Raw genomic sequence first — 22,554 nt, 5'->3', positions numbered from 1 at the left:
TTTACATTTTACAAATGAGACAGGGGAAGCTCAGGGGTATCATAATTTATCCAAAATCACAAACAAGTAAGAGTATAGGCCACTATTAGAGCCAATGTTTCTAAGGGCTGCCTACATTTCAGAGTAAAATAAGAAAAGGGCTAAGCTGGTGGCTCTCAACTTGCTTCCCTATTAGGATCACCTGAGAGATTCTACACTCCTGAAATATCGTATATGGAAATATATTTTATATATATATATGTGTGTATATATATATATATATATATATATATATACACATTTATATACATGTATCTATGTAAATCACATATATATACATCAAAAGGGCTGGTGTATTCTAGGAATATTGATAAGAACAAGAAACATTGAAATATAGCCTATGCCATTGAGCTTCAAGGATAAAAATATAAATTTTCAGGCATCCAGGTAGAAAAGACAAGTTGGTCATGACTGAGATCAACTCAATTAATAGTTTCCCCCAAATTAATTTTTCTCTACAAAATTTAGTGTGTGAAGCCAATAGAGCAATGGCTATATAATAATAAGAAAAATAAAGTACATATATAAATATATAAAATCAGCTAAGTTGTTCTTCAAAAATATATGTGACAGAAATATTGTCAAAGACACAAAGACTCAGAGAAAACACATATCTATAAATATAATATATATATATATATAGTATCATACATATAAAGTAAATATATATTACATCAGCTAAGTTGTTATTCAAATATATATATGACATAAACATTCTCAAAGACCTAAATACTCAGAGAATCAAAGCACCTGTGAGCCTTTCTTGCAAAACCACACTAGGGCAAAATATCCATTCCATAGATAAACAGAAAACAGCAAAAGATGGGCTAGTACAGTATTAAGTGTGCAAAGAAAATAAAGCATATACTTATATATTATGTGAGAAAAAACAGTTTGTGTAGTTCAATTTGGACTTTCGGTATAACAGTAGACAAAGTTTGCCATGAACAATCTCAAAGAAAATGGCAACTAGGGACTCCTTTTTGAAAGCAAACTGAGACTTGATCAAATTGAGAAAGCCAAGTAATAAAGAAATGGACATAAAAGAATTATTATTCATTTTATCATCCACATAAATATAAAACTAATGTTGAATAAAGGCTAATGAATTATGGCTAAGGAAGAGAATTTGATGTAATAAAACTAAAAATTAAAAATATCTATTATGTTAGAAAAGTTGGTAGGTAGAAGGACTGGTGACAGAAACATGATCTTGAGTTCATTAGAACTTAATATTAGAACATCAGTAAATAATAAAGCAAATATGGAACTTAATCATTACTTCAACCTCGTAATATTTTTCATAATCTTTTTCTCCTAAAATTTGGGTGTTCCTTTTTTTCTGTTACATTCAACTAATATTGAAATGTAAGCATTTCTAAAAGGTAGCTTGCACAGAGAGATAGATGCCTGTTGAGCTGTCTGCCTCACGGTAATGGATCAGGGTCCCCAGGTTTGGTGATTCGCCAGAGGTCTCACAGGACTGAGCGTATCGTCATACTCATGACGATGATTTTCTACTACAGCAAAGAGATGCAAAGTGAGATCAGCAGAAGGAAACAGGTGTATGGGGAGACGTCCAGGGGAAGCCGGGGCCAGCTTCCAAGAGCCCTGTCCTCGTGGAGCCACACCAAAATGCTTATTCCCAGCCATGAGTTGTGACAACCTGTGCGGCATGCGGTCACCCAGAGAAGTTCCGTGAAGATGCAATGCTCAGCGTTCTTATTGGGGGCTGGCCACGTAAGCACCTCGTGCTTCAAGTGAACCAAAATACCAGACTCCCAGGAGGAAAACACGGTTCTTCATAAAACATACTGTTTGTTCTCACAGCTTAGGAACCGTGAGACCCTATTCTCAGTTACAGAATGGTGGAACCCTCTCGAAATCGGAATTTTCAGACGCCAGCCAGGGCCCACGCTTTTTAGTGGAATTTCCCAGGAGGTAAGTGTTAGATTTGCTATGAGAGCAGTCGTATGTCCAGCTACTCTGGATGGCAGAATTTGGCGTAACCGTTTGCTTTTACTCTCCTGTGTAGTTTGCTATATTAATTTTTTAAATATGCATGTATAGTTCCCATAAAACATAACTGCATTATACCACACAAACAAAACTGCTCAGTTATCTCTTTCAAAAAAGACATCTAAATGCTAGGTATGCATGAAAGAGGAAAAAGCCTTCTCAGTTGAAAGGCTTCTAATTTATGCTTGGAAATGCAATTATAATTTGCTTGGAAATTCAATTCTACATTCTAATTTATCAGCTGTGATTACAATTAATTTGGTTCCCAGGCAAATTGTAGACCTTAGCCATGAATAATATAAAAGCGGGAGAAAACCAGAAGCGTGCATATTAGGGAAGTCACTTTCCTGTGACTACATGTCCCGTTTGTTAAATTAGAATCATCTTTACTTAGGTTTATCTCAGCTTACACTTCCTTGGCCTGTTTGTCTGTTCATTTTGAAGGGCAATGTGTCACCTTGTATGAGGGGTATCAATTGTCAGACTCCACTGGGAGCAAAACTCACTTTCAAAACACATGTCCCTTGGTGTATTTTCAATTGTGATCGGCTAATCGCATATTTTCTCTCTGTAGAACATCAGAGAAGAAATCACAAAGACGTCATACACTTAGTAGACAACTCCAAGTGAGTGCTCCACCATCAAAGAGGGACCCCACATCTGGCCCCGGAGAGGCTAGTGGGTCTGGCAGCTCAACGTCCCCTGTCGCAAATGCACTCTGTGCTCACGGCTACTGATCCAAGCGTGCGTCTGTCTTAGCCGGATTTCTGGGTGATCTGTGCACTCAAGCCTGAGTAGCCCCGCTTCCGGTTGTCCTGGGAACTGCAGCTGGCCTCTGCAAAAGACTGAGCCTCTCCAGCTCGCTTTGAAACTGAGTCATCCCTAGAAATCTGCGTTTTTCTACCCAACGTACCTCCAACCTCGCACTCCTGACCGTGTTCTTTTCCCCTCAGCATGTAAATGGATTCAAGTCTTCCCAAGGCCAAAGCTCACAAAAATCACGTCCTCAGAATGAAAACCCCTGAACACAACCCCTACTCACTGCTCTTTCCTTCACAGGTAAGCTTAGAGAAGAGACTCAAACTCGCAGAAAGAGCTGTGTGTGTTTCGTCTACACTTCCTCCCTCTCATTGTGTGGAGTCAGTCCTACCCCTCCACAGAAACCCCGTGACACTGGTTTGCTGTCACCTCCTAACTACAAATTCAGGGGGACCTTTTAAGTCCATATCTTACTAACCTATCAGAATTCAAAGTGCAGACCTTGCCCCTACCTTCATAATAAAAATAGCTTAAGACTGATCTAATATTTGTTACCTTTGGACATTGGTTAAGTGCTTCATAGGCCTTTTTTACCAGTTTGGATAGTTTTTGCAATTTCCATGATATTCCTCTGACTCTGTGTTATGCGTCTAGTCTCTCTTTCCAGACAAGATGGGTCTTGAATCATTCAGAATAACGTCCAATCTCAGCCTCTTATAAATTTTCAAAACGTATCAACTGTCCTCCAATTGAGTCTCATATAATTCTATACTCCCCAGCGTCATATAAAAATTCCATGAAGATTGAGCCTCATTGTTGGAAAAAAAAGAAGCCTATTAGTCAATAAATTACCGAACAATGCTAAACAGTCATTTCATATTCTTGATATTCTCGGGGACTAGATTCTCTACAACTATACAATTTGATATAATGAGGATCACTTCCTCTATAAGATGACTGGTAAAAGAAATCTCATACCAATTATAAAAACTCATAAGAATTCCTTGAAAGGTTTTTTTTTTTTCCTTGAAAGGTTTTGATTGCATTCCTCCCACTACACCCCAAGTTGAAAACAAAACTTGGACAAAATCTGCACTGTCCACTCCACATTGCCTAAGGGTCATAATCCACAGATGTAAGTAGCACTTTTACGTGTTGTGAACATGTCGAAGGGAAACGTTTGTCATTTGTAAAACTCAAAAATAGTATTTATAGGCATGAAAACGAACACTTTTGGAAAACATACGATGCGCTGGTCACCACCGTTTCTATCACCTTCTATCACTTCCACTCAGAGCTAATCACCCTATTTTACCAAGAAAAGCGAAGCATGCAGAAGGACACTTCACCAGTGCAGCCTGCACACCCACCTGGATCTGGGCCTGTGTGTTCTTGTATATTCTCTTTCCTGGGACACAGAGGGAGGGTCCTTGTGCCCACTTTAAATCTTCCTCTCGTTTGTGCAACACATGTCATGGCTCCCTTAAGGTTACGAACTGCAATCCTCCCCTGTCTCTTTCAACATCAAACACCCCCTTTCTTCTGGGTAATTCCCATCTGCTTATTCTATGGCATGATTCATACTTAGATGTCTGAGCACTCTGCTTCCCCCTCTGCCCACAACCTCCTTCCTTTCACAGCAATGGTCGCTGCAACGTTCCCTGTGGTCCCGCCCTCCGCCCGCTGCAACACATGCGAATCAGGCTTTCTCTTCAGCCACCCAGGGACATGGCTTTGTCAAGTGACCTCTACATCGCAGAATCCAATGATCAATTTTCAGAACTCCAGATTCTTGTAGAGGTAACTGATCACCCCTTCCTCCCCGAAAAGCTTTGTCATTTGGCTTTTAGAACTCTACCCCCCTCCTTTAGGGGACCCCCTCCCGAATCTCCCCAACCTTCTTATGCTGGTGTGACTCAGGGCATAACCCATGTAGCCCTTCTGTTTCTATCACCTCAGCCAGCTTCACGACTTTATATGCCATCTATGTCTGATGACATCCGTGTTTCCAGCCTGGATGTCTGCCCTCAACTCCAGAACAACTCATATTTACGTGCCTACAACACAGCCCATGTAGCTGTGTAATTTACGTTTCAAACATAGGAAGCTCAACACCCAACTTCCGGTCTCGTCTTTCTTCCCCCAGCCCCTCCTCTCCGGGGGCCCCCCAAAAATGTGTGCCTGTCACTTATTCCACGTTTCAATATCATCTAAATGTCATCCTAATTGCCTTCCTCTAGCTGTTCATGACAGAAACCCTGGCAAATCATTGATTCTCCTTTTCCTCTGATCCCTCATGTCCCATCTGTAATCACCTCTGTTAGCTCTACCTTTAAGCTATTATGTGTGGTGACCGTTTCTGAGCCCCCGCTCCACCACTTACACCCCAGACTAAGCCACCCATGTCTCTCATTGGCACAACTGCTCAGATGGTACAAATAGATGAAAGAGCCTGTGTTTCTAACCCACCAAGCATACTACCCCAAATGCCATTCCAGTGCCCCCGAAACATCAACCCCTTCCCTAAAGGGAGTACCCGTGAGCCACACTATAACGTGGTTTTATTTTGAGAAAAATAGGAACTATCTTTAGTAAAAGTTGAGTCCGTCTTTCATATCGAACCTTAACTGAATTGGACACAGGATGGTCCACTAATTGGCTTTTCTAAAGAACACAGGCGATTGTATCTATGAATCCTGGTTTAGATCTGATTTTTTTCTACCAATTCATCATAGAATCTTGTGTGATTAAAACCACTTTCTCCTAGGGTGTCAGTTCTATTGTTCAGAAGTTCACCTGATGAAATTCAGACCTAAATTCTTCTAACAATTGTTATGCAAATCAAATGTAATAAGCTTGGGAAACATTTTGAATGGCAAAAACCACAAAGAAATAAGTCAACAATCCTACCCATAGTAGTTTGAAAACCTCCTTATTCCACACTGACAAGGAATGGCCCTACCAGAATCCAGGCTGATACAATTAACAAGTTCAACAATGGATACTTCTCTCATTAATTAATCCCTGAAGCAGATGAGGTCTCAGCTTTGCTTGACCCCTGACGCACATTTCATACTGCCAAAGCTGACATCCCAATAAGCTCCTACGAGGGTTGGGTGTCATGAAATCAGACACATCAGAAATAAAGATGAGCTGAGTGTCATCTAGCAAAAAGAAAAATCGCTTCCATGTGGGAAAATTCATTTCGTGACTAAAATTACGAAGAACTACACTTTATGTTTAGAAATAGGTGCTGGCAATACAGATTAAGAAATAACACTCTACGTGGTTTTTATAATATCAAGACTGTTGTTCTTTCTCTTAGAACAGGCGTTGGAAACTGTTTTCCGTAAAGGACCAGATAGTAAATCTTTTCAGTTTTATGGACCGTGTGATGTCACAACAAGTCAGCTCTTAACACACTGGGCCAAATGTATCTAAGCGTCTCGTTCCCATTGTAGAAGAAAGTGCAGAGTCCCTCTGGGAGGAGACTTCATTACCATATGGACCTTGCATGCACTCTTAATAAATAATGTGATAACTGATTCAATGAGGTCTGTCTCAGTGAATGACCAGCCTTAAAAATCCTGAAAGAGACCCATTTTTCCCCCAGGATTTGGTCTATTTCAACATAATAATCAGATAGGTACTGCAAAATAGGACAGAAACAAAGAACACACAGAGACGTGAGAACAATCAAAGCAACTAAACTGAACATCGGGAGTTGAGTTATGTGACCACTGGGCCGATGCATCTCCACAAAACTCATCACATTAACTGGCCTGTTTTGTCCACCTTCCGAGTTTCAATTAACCTTTCCTGCCAGACCAGATCACAATTTTGACACACGCATCCCACTTTAATAAACTGATTGGGTGCGGAACACCTCACAGTGATTTCAGAGCAAACGGCAATTACAGAAGCACACCATCCCATTTGGAATTTCCACGGCGACAGGTTTCAAATGACCTTCAGGGATATCTTCCTTCTCAGGGATCAGACATAGCAATATCAACCCACAGTCACGGATAGTAAGTAATAATGTGTTTATAAAGAAAACAGCCTGGCACCTCTTCTTCCTCAAGACTCTACAACAGTATATTTTAGTTTGTATAGATGTGCGGTTTGTGGACAGAAGGCAAAATAAAAGAAGTAGCTCACGTTATAGGCCATGGAAGATATGGGGATGGCCTCCCTCCCCTGTCTTTGCATCCATTCAGCAGTTTTTGTCTTTTATTTCTGATGCCTCTGCACTGTCTGATTTCTCAAGGGGCCTGAATCCCTTCTTTTCATTTGCTTTCTATAGTACACACACCCTAGAGTGAGGTCCGCCGAGTCACTTCCTGGTCTAATCACCTTCGTGTGTGTGTGTGTGTGTGTGTGTGTGTGTGTGTGTGTGTGTGTCAGGGGGTGGGGCAACCCGCTTCTAACCAATAGAATTTGCCAAATTGAAGTCACGCCAATCCTGAGATTGTGTTAATATTATATTAACATAATAAGACTCGGTCTCAGCGGACAGGAGGTCAAGATTCTCCTGCTGGCCTTCGAGAAGTAAATACCCATGTGTAAGTAGCCCACAAACGGGGCCAGGAGCTGCAGGCAACTTCTCAGAGCTGAGAGTGGACTCCTGACAAGAGCCAGCCAGAAAACGGAAGCACCATCCTACAGTTTCACGGAAATGAATTCTGCGAATAATGGGAACCCGCTTAGAAGCAGATTCACCCCCACTGTGCACCCCAGACGAGAACACAGCCCAACCAACACCAGGATGAAAGCTTTGAGGGACCCTACAGCAGAGAACCCCTGACCCGTAGAAACCATAAGAGAACAAATGTGTGTTCTTTGAAGCCACTGAAGTTGGGGGTCATTTGTTACGCAGCAGTAGATAACTGCTATAAAGATACGCTCAATTTAATGCCAGGTAAGCAAGTTTGCTGGATCCCCGAAGGAGCCAAACTGTTTTGGAAAAACTGGTAGGTGATATGTCAGCTCTCTGGAGCGGGAATAAAAGGCATGAGTTATGCTACTCTGTGTCCTCCCCAATAGCTAGAAAAGGTCTGGATACAAAAACGATATATGAGGTTTTCTGCCATGTGGTTTAGCACTACATCGTTTGCTCAGCGTGGAGTGTCAGCAGCAGAGAAACTGGCTAAATAACTCTGAGTACCTGCCAGTCCTACGGATTACTCAAGGCATTCTGATGTTCACAATTACAACACGCGTCCGAGGACTTCCTTCGGGCCTCAAGCGCTCCTGGCTGCAAAAATCCCCAGGAAAGAGTCTGCAAATCACCAAGGCGCCAGCCAGCCATGCAATGCCGAGTGGGCACTTGCAGAGCAAACTAAAACGGACGTTAGAAGATCATGTCGGTCATGGAGAAATACTTCCTTCCACCTGTCTAACACTCTACTGAACACTTTCTAGAATAACCCGTAACATGGTGACCCCTTGTAACTGTCCAAGGGAAGTCCGGCTGTGGTAGCACGTGGACACAGGGAAAGGTGTCAGAGGTGGGTTTCAGACCAGGTCTTTCTACCTGGAGTGGGCAAACCCCCAGGTCCCTAGTTAGCCCTGAGGAGACAGTGCAGCAAACTCTCTCTCTCCTCTTTGGCATGACGGGTGCTTTTTGACAGTGGCTGTCCAGGACAAGGACACTATTAATTATCTTACTGAAAGCACAGTGAACGTAAGATGTCCCCAGAGACTTAAGTGGGCAAACCTTCTGCCCAGGAAATGGGGAGCCAATGAGATGAAAATGTGTGAGAAAGCCTGCTGCTAATAAAATGGGTGGCTTCTCCCCAATGGCATGAAAAGGTCACTAGCTCGCAGAGAATTACCCACAGAACAGCCATGAAGGAAGGTGGGAGTGCGGGATGGCAACTGTTTGTACCTTTAGAACACTTCTGGTCTTCCAAGCGTAGGTAACAAAATTTTTTTGTTTGATTTACCAATAACGGAAGCAGCGGTTGGCTAGGTCTTAAGGAGGCTGGAGAATTTTTTTCTTTTTGATGTGTATCACACACACACACACACACACACACACACACACACACACACACAGAGTAAATGAACTCTCCAAGCTGCAGAAGAACACCTGTGTCCTTTCTGCTAATGACCCCTTGCAGAACTGTCCCATCTCAGCCATGAACTCGGGGCCGGTGGACGGCTACCTCACCTCACAGAATCTCTGGCACTGCTCCTTCCGCAGGTCCCAGGACTCCTTGCAGGGCTCCAGGCACTGGGAGAGATGAACAACAAAAATAAATCAGCACAGGGAAGAAACAAAGCCAAGGTGAAAGAACACACTTGTGGGCTGTGCTTTCCAACACCTACATTTGCTCGCTCAGAGATCAGCGGCTCGTGTTAGCTGCATATAATGTAAATGTAAGCAGACGCATCCCGGATGGCAGGGGAGGCACACAGAAACATCACGGAAAAAGAAAGGTTGCACACAGTGGAGGTGACATGTGGGACACGTGGTGACGTTCGCCACCAGGCAGAACAATGTGGAGAAGAAATATTTGTTAGTCAGGGAGAGATACTTTTTAAAGGTGGTTGTTACAGATTTTTTTTTTCTCATGAACTCTAATACGAACTCGTTTTTCCATGGGCAACGCAGAGCTATGTTTTATATATTATTCTGCAAGTGATTGAGTGAAGCTGCATTGCATTCAAAATAACACACACACACTGCTTATGTTAACTTATGTCTTTAGCTCAGTGAATACAGCACAAGTAACATTCACCCAGTTCACTCCATTAAAATATATACAAATATACCTGAACATGAGATTCTGATATGAACGTTTTGGAATAGAGAATAAAGTTTGAATATATAATTTATTAACATATATATTGCAATTAACCAAAGATAATAGCTAGCCTCTATCGTTCAATAACTATTGTAACAATAAACAATAATATTCTTGAATACACAAAGTACATACAGGTACATGTATAGCATATAGTGTATTCCTATATATAGTACTATATATAATACATAATTATAGCACATAAAATATACTAGATAGATAATATTATATAAATAGAACTAATTAAAATATGTAGTATTAAACAAAAGAGAGCAGCCAGGTCTCATCGTTGAAATGAAAATGTTACATTCTTAGAAACTGAGATTTCATTCTCAAAATTATATTTTAATGCAAATTTTAGTAAAAATTAATAGCCATGGGTAGTTAAACATCAGTTATGTAAATATTGGTATACCCCCAGCACGCATAAGCTCATGATTCTCTTATCTATATAGTTTTTATTTCGTTGTGGATACATTTTTCAATTAGAGTCAAGATTCTGGGTTACATTTCAGACCCGTATAATGTAGAATTCAGGATATATACAGATACGATATTTTCAGTCTACTTCCCAATAACCGCCCTGCTTTAAAATAAAGGTTTAAAGATAAATTGGAAGAACCTACAGTGAAACTTCATTTTCAAACATCCATCACCATTTTTTCCAATTAAAAGTATATATTTGAAAACAAACCACTTGTCCATCTGTCATCGCGCTAACTGAGGCGTGACAAATGACCCATAATGGAAACATCACTTAGGGGTTTCTGACAAATGCCAATGCATGGCCTGTTCCCAGACCTAGAGTCAGAATCTCTGAGATTGAGACCAAGGTATCTCTTTTACCGTGTTCTCCTGGAAATTCTGATTATTACTAAACTTTACAAAGAACTGCCTCATCACCATAAACATTTCGCAACATATGTGTGTATCAAACCAGCCCACTGCACACCTGAAACGTACACAATTTTGTATGTCAATTATATCCCAATAAAGCTGGGGAAAAAAAACTAAAAGAATTTGATGAAAACAGAGCCTGTAGTGTCTGTTTCTTGCTGCATGTAAATTTCATTAGGAACTCTTCTTTTCCTCATGAGACTACTTCATATTTTTTTATTCTAAAAATTCAGTAGGAACAATTCATTTTTAGTTATTTGAATTTAAAAATATGAGCTCGTTACTTGTACGTTTCCAAGACCTATATGAATGAACTTGTCCCAAGTTCACAAATGTTCAGTTCTTTCAAGCATGTGGCAAAACAAAAGGACTACTTTTCACCAATATCACAATGCTGAGAAAAGGCCGTTTTCCCAATAGCAACGAAGTAGTTTACAAACTTGTCTACCTTACATATTTTATGAGTTCCTCAGAGTTGCTTTTGCCTGATCCTCAGAGCTCCCCTTATTTATTTTAAGACATGGGCTCACAGCCAATAAAGCTGAGTGCTCGTTTCACAAGTATGGCTGATCTAATTCCTCCTCAAGGCCATTTGAAGTGAATAAATACATTGGGATTTTGTTCAGATGGGGAAGTGACTTACAACACAGCAAGACCACTGCACAAGACCTGGGGTTGTTTCACGGGTGCAGGTTCAGCTACTCACAAGTTAAGTCTTTGTCATCCATTCGGGAAACATCCATCCACCAAGCATTTATTCCATATAAAAACCATTTGCTGCCATGTGGCTAACACGATCTTAAAGTAATTATGGAATTCTTGCTTTCTGTCATTGCCAAAAATATAAATTATGAAAACATGCTACTACACACGTACGTGGTTGCAGGTTCACATGTATAGACACCCATGCGTTCAAAAGTCTCAGTCCTTGGAGATCTCCACAATGCTAGCTTGTGGAACAGTCACGTACCTTTTATCTTTACAAAACCGGGCACATTTCTGAAATGCTAATGGAAGCAGTACATGACTCCTTTGTCTTCTTGTTAATCCAGAATCTCTGTCTGCCAAATCTGGCATTGGTATATGCAGTTCACTTAAAGCTCTCCAGTAACTGCATGCTCGCCTCGTTTCCAATACTTACTAATCGGCAATGTCTAATGCTACATCTCAAAATGTTAGTAAACACAGCCAACATTTTCTTTCCACAATCCTCTGGGAAAACTACCTGACAAGAATAGCCAAATGCAGATGTCTGAGTAAATCTTTGCAGGATAAATTTGCCAAAGTTCAACTGCAGTACAGCACCGTTGGCCAGGTGACATGATTTCAACAAAAGCCAAAGAGGGAAAAAAAAAAATGACAGCCATTTCTCTCGTACGTCAAATGAGGAGAAAATGCCTTCTGTTTCTCCAAGTAATTAACAGTTATAATAAAAAGTTTTGGAAGAGGAGGACCTCCCCGAATCTGTTTTCCAAGAGAGAAGGGAACATGAGAGAAATAATATGGAAGACAATCGCTTTAGAATTTATTATATATGGCAACTGTTACTGCCCTCATCATGTATCGTCTCAACCTACAACACACAAAAACGACAGTAACCAAAGTCAAGTGTTTTATAGGCTTTCGGGTTTTAGGATAATCAACTGTTTGAAATTGTTTCAACCTAGGCTATGGCTTCAAGTCCAATGAAGAAAAACTTCAAATTTCAGAGAAATTAAAATTAAAAAAAAAAGCTTGAGAGAGCTAATCGCATAGTTCGTCATTTGAAACACAGATACCAATTATTTTTTTTAACTTAATCTAGAAAGATACATTTGCACTATCACGTGCTTGGATGATAATTCTACATCAAATTTACATTTTGAAATGCATAATAAAACATGTTCATACACTATTCCACTAGAATGTAAGATACGGGAGCACCAGACTTCGTGACACTTCTTGCAACATTTGTGTAGCAGCTCAATAAACACTTGTTGAGTAAATGTGTCGATCAATTTAAATGGCTTTATAACCAGCACTAGGGTTGGCACATGTAAACTTCACAGAGAAGCCAGTGATACAGATCTTACGTAAGCCTTTCCAACCTTCCAGTATATTGCACAACACTGTGCAGGTCTCTATTTATTGTGATTTATTCACAGCATAAGATACTAGATAAATTATTTTAATTGCTCTAAGTTAAGTGGTTCCCAATGGGAGCGGTGTTGTGCCCCCAGGGGACATTTGGCAATATCTGGAGATGCTTTTACTTGTCACAACTGAGAACCACTGGCTTCGTGTAGGTAGAAGTCATGGATGTCGCTTAAACATCCTACAAGGCAGAGGATAGCAGCAACCCACGTGTTAGAAATCATTATCTGGCTCCACATCTCAATAGTGCTGAGACTGAGAAGTTTTGAACAAAATGCAGCTAATTAGTCATAATAACAGAGTTGACCTTAAGAAACAACGTCCCCAGGACAGATAAGTAAACGCTACTCAAACTGTGACCTGTAATCATAATACAATTCTACATACAGAGGGCGCCACAAAAAGGTACACACTTTTTAAGAAAAAACTGTATTAAAGTTGTAATACCCAATATATACCGATAACAAAAGATGAATACAAGTCCCGTCTGACTTCTGCAATGACAAGAGGTGCTCAAAGTGGTTCCCATCAGCGTAATTTTAATGCAATTCTTTCTTTTCTTAAAATGTCAACACATTTTTTGAGGGCACCCTCTTTACTTTGGTCACATTTATCCTTCTAAGACATGGTTTTGATAATGTGAGTTCCCTGGATAAAATTAATCAATAATTATCAAATTATGCCCAAAGTATATGGGTTTACATTCAGAACATCTGGTCAACCAGCAAATTCTGCACAACCAACTTCCTCAGCTTCATATCAATTGTTTCCTTGAAGCTGGTTTCTTCTATTCTGTGTCTAGATTTCTTCCTTAAACGGAAGCTATTCTGGCCTGCTCCACCCAGATCAACAGCTGCTGCAAACCATCTATTTTTGTTTTTACCTTCCTCTTCTTAATAGACTTATTTTTTAGAGTGGCTTCAGGTTCCTATCGAAATTGAGCAGAAAGTACAGTTTCCATCTACATCCCGTCAACACACGTGCACAGCTCCCTCCACTGTCGACACCTGCCAGGGTGGTACATGTTTTACAGTCAATGAACCCATACTGACATCTCGTTATCACCCAAAGTCCATTGTTTGCACTAGGGTTCTGGGTGTTGTACGCTCTATGGGTTATGACAAATGTACGATGAGAGGTACCCACCCACCATCACGGTGTCACACAGAGTAGTTCCACTGCCCTAAACACCCTCTGTGCTCCCCTCTTCATCCTGCCCTCCCTCACCACATCCCCTATTCCCACCCCTGACAAATGCTGATCTGTCACTGTCTCCATCGTTTTTGCCTTTCCCAGAGTGGCATCGAGTTGGATCCATGTCGTCTATAGCCTTTTCAGACTGGCTTCTTTCACTTAGCAATATGCATTTATGGTTTCTCCATGTTTTTCATGCCTTGATAGTTCATTTCTTGATTTTATTTTATTTTTCAACTGCAGTTGATATTCAATATTATTTTATATTAGTTTCAGGTGTACAGCATAGAGGAGAGACATTTATATAATTTACGATATGATCCCCCCGATTAGTCTAGTACCCACCTAGCACCCTACATAGTCATTACAATATTATCAAACTATCTATATTTGACCACCGTTATCCACACAGCATACATTGATTCCCAGTCTCTGCGACCATGCAAGCATTTTCAGTTTCCCCCGCGAGTTCTCATGCTGTACTTGTGACTGGTTTGTGGAATCCATGAGTTGAACTGAAGTCCCACTCTCTCTGATTGACTGTAAACTCCTCTGACAGAGGGAATATGTCTGCTAACCATTTTATAATCCTTCACAAGGCACACGGGATTGGGCATGCCAATGAGACCACAGATTCTAAGAAACAATCCGTGTGTATCATGAGAGAGCAGCCAGCACAGACGGAGCAATGGAAAGCCTTGGTTTGAGCCCTAACTCTGCCATGTGTCTCAGCTACAACTGGGGGAAATCACACCCACGATTTAGCCTTGGTTTGCTAATTCAAAGAGGAGAGTACAATCGTCTACACTGACTTGTAAAAACATTGCTGAATGGGAAAGAGTGCCAGAACATTGACAGACACAGGGAGGGAGCACTTTTTAAATGATTTGTTCATGGACCCTCCTACCAAATCTATGGGGGTGTGTAAACTTAGCCACTATGATTCTTACATTTCAGAGAGAGACAGCTGCTGTTTAGAGAGGTTGAGGAAACAAAGCAGGCAACTATGGTTGAGAATGCGGGATTTGGAGTTTGGACCTATGCTTTGGCATAATCCCAGGAATATGGTTTCCATTACCGAGCACTGCCCTGTGGACGCCACGTGCCTACAAGGGCTGAATGAGATAATGTGTGTGGAAGAGATTTGCAAACTGAAAAGTACTTTGCAAATCCATGGGATTACTAAATAATTATGATCCCAAGGAGGATTCAGTTCCAGAATGAGCTAGGTGCTACAAATTCCAAGGTATTTACATAATCACAACCAATAAGACCGAGTATTTCGTATCACACACCAAAGGGATACAACTCTTCCAAGCCAAAGTACTGACAAAGAGGGAAATTGTTGATACTGCTTTGGTGAACTACCACCTGGTCGAAATTCCATCCCTTACATTGAACTGCTTTCATAATTTATAATGTCAGCAAAGGAAATTATCCTACCTGAACAGTAATCACAAATTCTGAAGCAAAAAAGGTTCATACAAAATTGAAATTTGCACGCATGTCCAAAAATCAAGGAAATAGAACCCCAAATTACATTATGTTAGGTGAACAGAAACCACACTAAAACAAAGCAACCAGCATTCCATACACTTGGACCTGTTCCCATTAACATCTGCTAAATCCATAAAGACAGATTAGTATTTCCGGTGTGCAAAATATTTACCTAGTCACCAAGGTGGGGGGAAATGTGGCAAAGATTTGTTGTGCCCTGAGGTAGTATATAATCTCCACGGGGGAAAGCATGTAAATAAATAAGTCTAAGGCAATGATGCACAAAGTAAGTGGTAGAAGAATAATGTCCCATAAGCAAATAAACAAATGATATGTCTTTCCACATGGCATAATTGGAGAAGATTTCATAGAATTGACAATTCATGAATTAGCTTAGAAGGATGGATAGGACTTGATCACTTATAAGTAGATTTTGGGGTTGATATTGCATATATATGGTGGGAGTGGGGAATATGGTGTTTGGTAGCTAAACGGGAGAAGACACAATAAAATACAAGGTGAGAAAGAGGACCGCTGGAATTCAAGCAGGGGCCACTGACACTCGTAGAACAGAGTTGCTTGCCCCAGTTTGTGTTTAAGAGAACTTGAGTGTTTGAATAGGAGTGGGATTGGACAGTTGAGATATTGTAGCAAACAAAACCAGAAGAAAAGTTTCTACCATGTCTTCCAAATCTTCCTGCCACATTTCTAGTGTTGATACGCCATCTGGATGGCAGAGGACATTTGATGAAAGGAATAAGGAAAAGAAAGCTATGAAAAGAGATGGGGAGGTATAAGCTCCTGGACATAGTTACTGGTTTGCTTCGAAAGATGGGAATGAGGGAGAAGTGAGAATGGGAAAACATACCAAAATTCCTAACTAGACTGGAGAGAGACCAATGGTATCAGAACCATGGAGGTTGCAGGAGAAACAAACATGGGAAGACTAACATGTGAGCTTGAGGTATCTGGTGGATGCCCACCAAGCTGCTGGGACTGTGGAGATGGACTTCTAGAGAAAGGTTAAAGCTCGTCACGAGCATTTACAGGTGTCTCTTCTCTTTGTCTCTACATATTCCTTCCTTTCATAAACATTTGCTGAATTCTATTACCACAGCACCATTTAAGTAATGGGTTTGCTGCATCTATGAAACACACACACACACACGCACACACACACACACACAGCCTGCCTTCAAGTTTTTGACAGTCTAGAAAGGTCAAAAAGCCACGTTCATTTGTAAGCAAAAGTCCAGAAACATGTGAAAAAGGCAGTGTAGAAAATATGATGATTGGTGCATCAAGAATTTGGGGAGGTGAGATGGCAAGATGGAGGAGATCCCAAGAGTTTCATCAGAACTCTTGGGATTTGATCTGTTTTTGATCTGTTTTCTCAGGGTTTGATCTGTTTTTTCCCGTTTTTGTGTTTGTGCACCAGAAGACTGAAACAGGAGCAGTTGTGAAGATGAGGACATTGGAACGTGTTGGCAGGCACAAAGGAAAGTCACAACATGGAAACACAGAATTTTTAGAGAGGCAAGGAATCTTTGACAGCATTGCACCCAACCTGACATCTCCCAGATGTGGGGACTAAAACATTTTCTTAGAAGCAGTGGTTGGGTAGCAGGATTTCGGTCCATGACTCCATCGATGACTGGACACAGACCATTCAACGTCACAGTTCAGCTCAGAGGGTGTGGGAATTTGGAGATGCATGACGATGATCATGAGTAGCACGTGTCGTCCCGTTTTCCAATATGATGAGAAAGCATATTGTGCAACTGAGCTGATGACTGACCTTGAAAGGTCTTGAGTGGATAGAAAATTCAGGGGAGGGATACAGAAACGGATGCTTCCAGTCAGGTGTGAGGGCAAGAGAAGGAGCCTGGGTCCTTAGAGTCAGACTGACCTACAGGAGAATCCCTCACATTCCACTTGCTAGATACTTTTTCTCCATTTAATTTTTATTTGAACCTCCCCGAACCTTAGGTTTCTCATACATAAAAGAATGGAATAATATTTGCACAAGAGGATTCTTTTGAAATAATTTTTTTAACGACATCTTTAACGACAACTACACATAGTAGGTGCTCAGTGAATCGGTTCCCTTCCATTTGTATTAGGTTGGTGCAAAAGTAATTGCAGTTTTGCAATTATTTTTAACCTTTTAAATTGCAATTACTTTTGCACCAACCTAATAGCGGACCAATAAGGAGAATGTATTTTTACTTATTTGGTATTTCCCTGATAGCTACCCTTTTTTCTTTTAATTGAAAAGGAAAATAGAATTTATTTTAATTCCAGTCTCTCCAGCACATTCCAATAATTGTTTCATAATTGCTGAAGTTTTTGCCCAAATCGCAAAGCTATGGTTGCGTGGGGTGGCGTTAATCTTGTTTGTGTGGCCGGAAGGTGGGATCAGAAGGAAAAATCTGAGATGGTATGTTTTTTGTAGGGCATATGGTATGCTTCCACAAAAATATTATCTGCTGAAAAATAAAAAAATTAAAGAACAGTTTATAGATAATGTGTGTCTGGATTGTTGCCTAGATATAAAGAATAAGCATTGGGTTCCACAAAAAAAACAAAAATTCAACTTCTCACTTCATACAGGTATATCTTTTCATAGCTTATAATCCTGCTATCAAGAGAAATTTCCAAAGGCCACTTCTGTTTTGTGAATTAACGGCAGCAAGCTTCTCTGGGAAACTGTTGATCTGTTTTTCAGATGAAAGTGGTTTTTCTCTCCACTATGTCTCCTAAAATATGTGTTCCCCCAACTGCCTTCAGAAATATCCATGGACTCTCTCCAGCTCTAAATTGGTATAGAAATTGTTACAATCCTGTGTGTCAAAAAGTGCTCTGTGTCTTGCCAACATAAGGAAATCTCTTGGCAGACAGCCCGCAGAAGTACAGTTTGAGGAGTCATCAGCCAGAACCACATGCCAACCCGGCCCGACAATGCTGAGCCTCAGATGTCCCCATTCACAAACCAACTCTCTCTGAAATATTTGAAGGAGAATGACTTTCCCGCCAGGAGGCTCATCAAGAAATTGAGGCCTCGTTCCATCCCAACTATTTTTCACACGAAAGAAAAATCTGACAGTTAGATCCCTTTCAGTTTCAGTGCAAGTGTTTAGAAACAAACAAAAACCGATTAAAATGGGGGGGGGGAATGAATCAAAAGACTTGTTATCAGAAAACCATACTCTTATTGTAATTCTTTATCATTTAAACTATACTGTTACGTACATCCGTCAGTCTCTTGAAAAAATACGTCACGGAATCGTCTTACGGTAGACCAAGCATGCTCTGTTCGTACCCCGATCTGCTATGGCATTTTAGCATAGTACTAAAATTTCAAACAATGTTCGCACGGTTACTTCTCAAAACGTAACACTATTAGAAAGTGATCGCCGTGCAGTGGAGAAACCTGGCAAACAACACCTGAGAGATAAAGGTAACATCCCCAGGGAAGGGAAAACCCACCTCATGTGCCCCTGGTGTGCCTGACACACTGAAAACACAGTGTTACCCACGCAGGGGTCCTGTCCCGAAGGCAGAACCTGAATTGAACCATGAGGCAACAGTGAACCAATTCAGAATGAGGTGCTTTCTACAAAGCAATAAGCCCCCAGTCTAGAGACGATCAGTGATGGGAAATGTAAACACAGGCTGAGAAATGGTTTCAGACAATTGATGTGTCACCATCAAACACAAAGCATGATGGACCAGATCCTGAGACAGACAAAGCAAAGCTATAAAGGACAGTATCGGCACAATGAATGAAGTTTAAATGTAGGCTACGGAGGAGATAATAGTGCCACATCAATGTTATAATGCCCGGATTGGATTAAGTCCACGGTAAGGGAGGCATGCTGAAACATTTCGGGTCAAGAGTCCTGATGTTGGCAACTTATTTTTTAATGGTGGGAAATAAAACGACTATAATATATAACAAGTATATAATAACAATTGTATATAAGCATATAAAATATATACTTATAATTGTTCTAGTTATATTATTTTAATATTAACATATTTAATGTATTGATATGTTATTTTTAATTGTTATTATAGTTATAGAGTACATACATAAGTATATATATATAAGTGTATATAATCGAGAGAGAGAGAGAGAGAGAATTGATAAAGCAAATATGGCCACACACAAAAAGTTAACAATTGGTAAACGTAGATTAGGGTCAGCAAGTAGAAACCAGGGACCCAATCTGATACACCACCTATTTTAGTAAATAACATTTACTGGGACACAGCCACGCCCCTTCATTTATGTATTGTCTGGGGCTGCTTTTGTGCTACAAGAGTTGAGGTGAATAATTATTACGATGGAGTCTTTTTAGCCAAGAAACCCTAACATGCATACTTGTCTTTGGCAGTCTGTCGTACCCTGATTTAAACGAAAGGTATATGGAAGTTCTTTGCCTTCTTCTCATAACTTTTCCAAGTGTTTGAAACGAAATTAAAAAATATATAAAGTAATCTTAAAATCACTTAAAACCTCAAAAATCACAGCTTTTCTTCAGCAGGCATTATTAAAAGACTATTGTGGACATGTATCTGTGCTCAAAAGAGTCTTTACAAAATGATACACTGGCCATCAGTGGGCTTCCAGGAAGGAAGGGAGGGTTAGAGGCAAAGGAAGCAGCTCTGGACACTCATGCTGGGTGGCTGGCATGTGTTCCCACAGAAGTCCCTAACGAGAATCCTCCAGGCTCTGCAAAGCTGGAGTCAGTAGCTTCTCTAAGCAGGTGGTTGAACCACAGCCCCATGGATCAGCACAGCCCCACTCATCCTGGAGGTCGACTCCCCGCCCTTGGTTAATTCCACCACGGTTGTGTAATGACCCCAATCACCCTGACGCTCTGTCCTAGTTTCTTATTATAAAACACAGGAAACGAGTTCACCCAGCCCTGTGGTCCAATTTGCCTCTGAAAATGTCCCTCCCCCCAGCCTTGTACCAAATAAACCCTTCTTACAACATCAAAGCAAAATGTTCCCCACAACGAAACTAGGAAATGAGTCTAACCTACTTATTTAGCAGTTGCAAACCACTCAGTGACACGTCCTGAATAATTATTAGCTTCCAGTAGTATCTGCCCATGCTGCCTAAATTCCTACAGAAACGCTAAAATCAGCAAAATCCATCCATCTTTATTACAAATCCACTGAGGGAAACCTGAGGGTGCTTGGCCAGGGCAGAGAAGTGAAAAAGTGGTGGGTACCATTTCCTCATATGAAGAAACCGACATTCCAACATGGATATTTACCTAAAGACTGTTAAGAAGTATCCCTCAGTGGCAAAGGTTAGTTGTGCAGAAGCAGATAACCCAATCCAAGGACGTGTATGGCAAGACAGCCTTCCCTCTGGGTGAATAAAAAATGTATCTTTAATCAGAGAGCTAAAAAAAAAAACTACTCTTGCCGAAAATATTATCTCTATGACTCATTTCAAATCCAGAAAGTATAACACACACACACACACACACACACACACACACACTTTAAATTATATTTGATTATAGGCACCTGTGTCCTTTGACAGATTCAAATCAACCACTCGTCTTCCTCCAATATTAACCCTTAGGTAACCAAAGAAACCTGTCTGACCATTAGTCACATTTTAGAGGCTGAATTAAGGGGAACCGTCTCGTGCACCTACAATCTCAAGGTTTCATTAGATCAGATTTTGCAGAGCTCCACTGGAACCCTGGTGAATGCATTCCACAGGCTTAACCAGCCAGGCCCCACCTCCCCAGGGAACACCGGGAGTGTAATTGGCACAGCATGCTTCTGACACGGCTGAGGCCCCAGGTTAAAGAACTCCTTCACACGCTACAAGCTGAATGGAGATTAGGATTCCCCTCACTTCATGCTATGTTGAAACGCTTATGCAAGTCTCGCACTGATCCTTATCTACGGGTATATTTTTTCTGCACATTCTCTAGCAGCGCACAATTCCTAAGAAATCATGTAATAGGTGGTGTCAGAGAACCATGTCAATCGTATTCGCAAGCTGGGTGGCCTGGCGTTCTCTTCCCCCGCTCTGCTATTGGCCTTATCAACTATGACACACATCACGGGAGGGACTGCGTTTTGCTAGTTGCCCCTGTGGGAAATCTCACAGAGCTGGTTTTGAGCCTGTCTTATTTATACTGTGTGTTTGTGGCTTAATAAGATTGTTTATATCAGCAATCTGTAACAACGACAAGCGTAGACATACGCTGTCGGCTTATTATTTCTGAGAAATTCAATCTGTTTGTCTGAGATGGCGTGATTACAGTAGGTTCTAAGAGATCCTAAAAACGAAACAAGTCCTTACAGTTAGACAAATCAGCACGAGTGTCAGCATTAATCCTTGTCAGATAGAAGCGGCTTGCAACACTGACAGCTTAATATCTCTCTGTGTGGTTTGGTTGTGGGACCACGCTCGGGGAAGGCATGGTAGGCTCTTGAAAGGAAGGGGGAGCCCAAACTCAGGACTTGCATATTTCCTGTCTCCCTGGCCAGATCAAAACACCCTAGCTTTGTTCACATGAAGGCACCCTAAGACATCAGTGCATCCCTGAACGGACCCATTCAACGTGGCATTATGTGGTGGGTCGGCTCAAAATTAATGAGTAAGCATAATATTCATAACTTTCCAGAAGCTGAAAAGGAAACAGTGTGCTGGAGGATACGTATTAGTTATGGATGGCAAACCCTATTGATATAGAACCACTTCGGCCTTTAACCCAGACGCAGAACTTGCACCATTTCACATGGATATTTAACTCTGTTCTCTTTTTAGCCTGAAAAGAGTGATATGGAGGTTCTTGTGTCCAGTGGATTTTCATTATAATAAACTAACACGTACAGCTACTAGTGAACCCAATGAAAACCAGCAACCAGTGCAAACTGAGTACGTTGGGATCCGAATAAAGGTTTGTTGAATGACCCTACCCTTCCAGGAGACTTTGTACAGGGTCTAGAATATCCTCCTCTACACCACGGGCAGTGAAGACATGATTTCTTGGGCTAGTCTGCCTCCCTTAATCTGCAGCGCCTCAGTAATGACCCAAAGAAGTGGCGTCTGGTCGTTTTGCATTTCACAGTTCAGCTAATTCAACACTGTTTGATGAACTCTGTGCTTGCTCTCTGGACAGCTTTATGCACTCATTCATGAGTTGATCTGCTGAACCAA

The 22,554-nt window shown here is 40.9% G+C and overlaps 1 protein-coding gene across 4 annotated transcripts in view; it reads right to left on the bottom strand.

Annotated features, from left to right (window-relative positions):
* The window catches only part of ANOS1 (anosmin 1), a 515,987-nt gene that overhangs the window by 54,540 nt on the left and 438,893 nt on the right, over window positions 1-22,554 (bottom strand). For all 4 annotated transcript variants that reach the window (XM_033107670.1, XM_033107678.1, XM_033107686.1 and 1 more), the window contains one exon: window positions 8,993-9,055. In XM_033107670.1, the coding sequence (XP_032963561.1) occupies window positions 8,993-9,055 (63 nt within the window). The remainder of the gene's footprint in view (window positions 1-8,992; window positions 9,056-22,554) is intronic.

This window comes from Rhinolophus ferrumequinum, chromosome X (genome assembly GCF_004115265.2).
Source record: "Rhinolophus ferrumequinum isolate MPI-CBG mRhiFer1 chromosome X, mRhiFer1_v1.p, whole genome shotgun sequence".
Classification (NCBI taxonomy): Eukaryota; Metazoa; Chordata; class Mammalia; order Chiroptera; family Rhinolophidae; genus Rhinolophus; species Rhinolophus ferrumequinum.
This window is presented reverse-complemented; position numbering and strand designations above follow the sequence as displayed.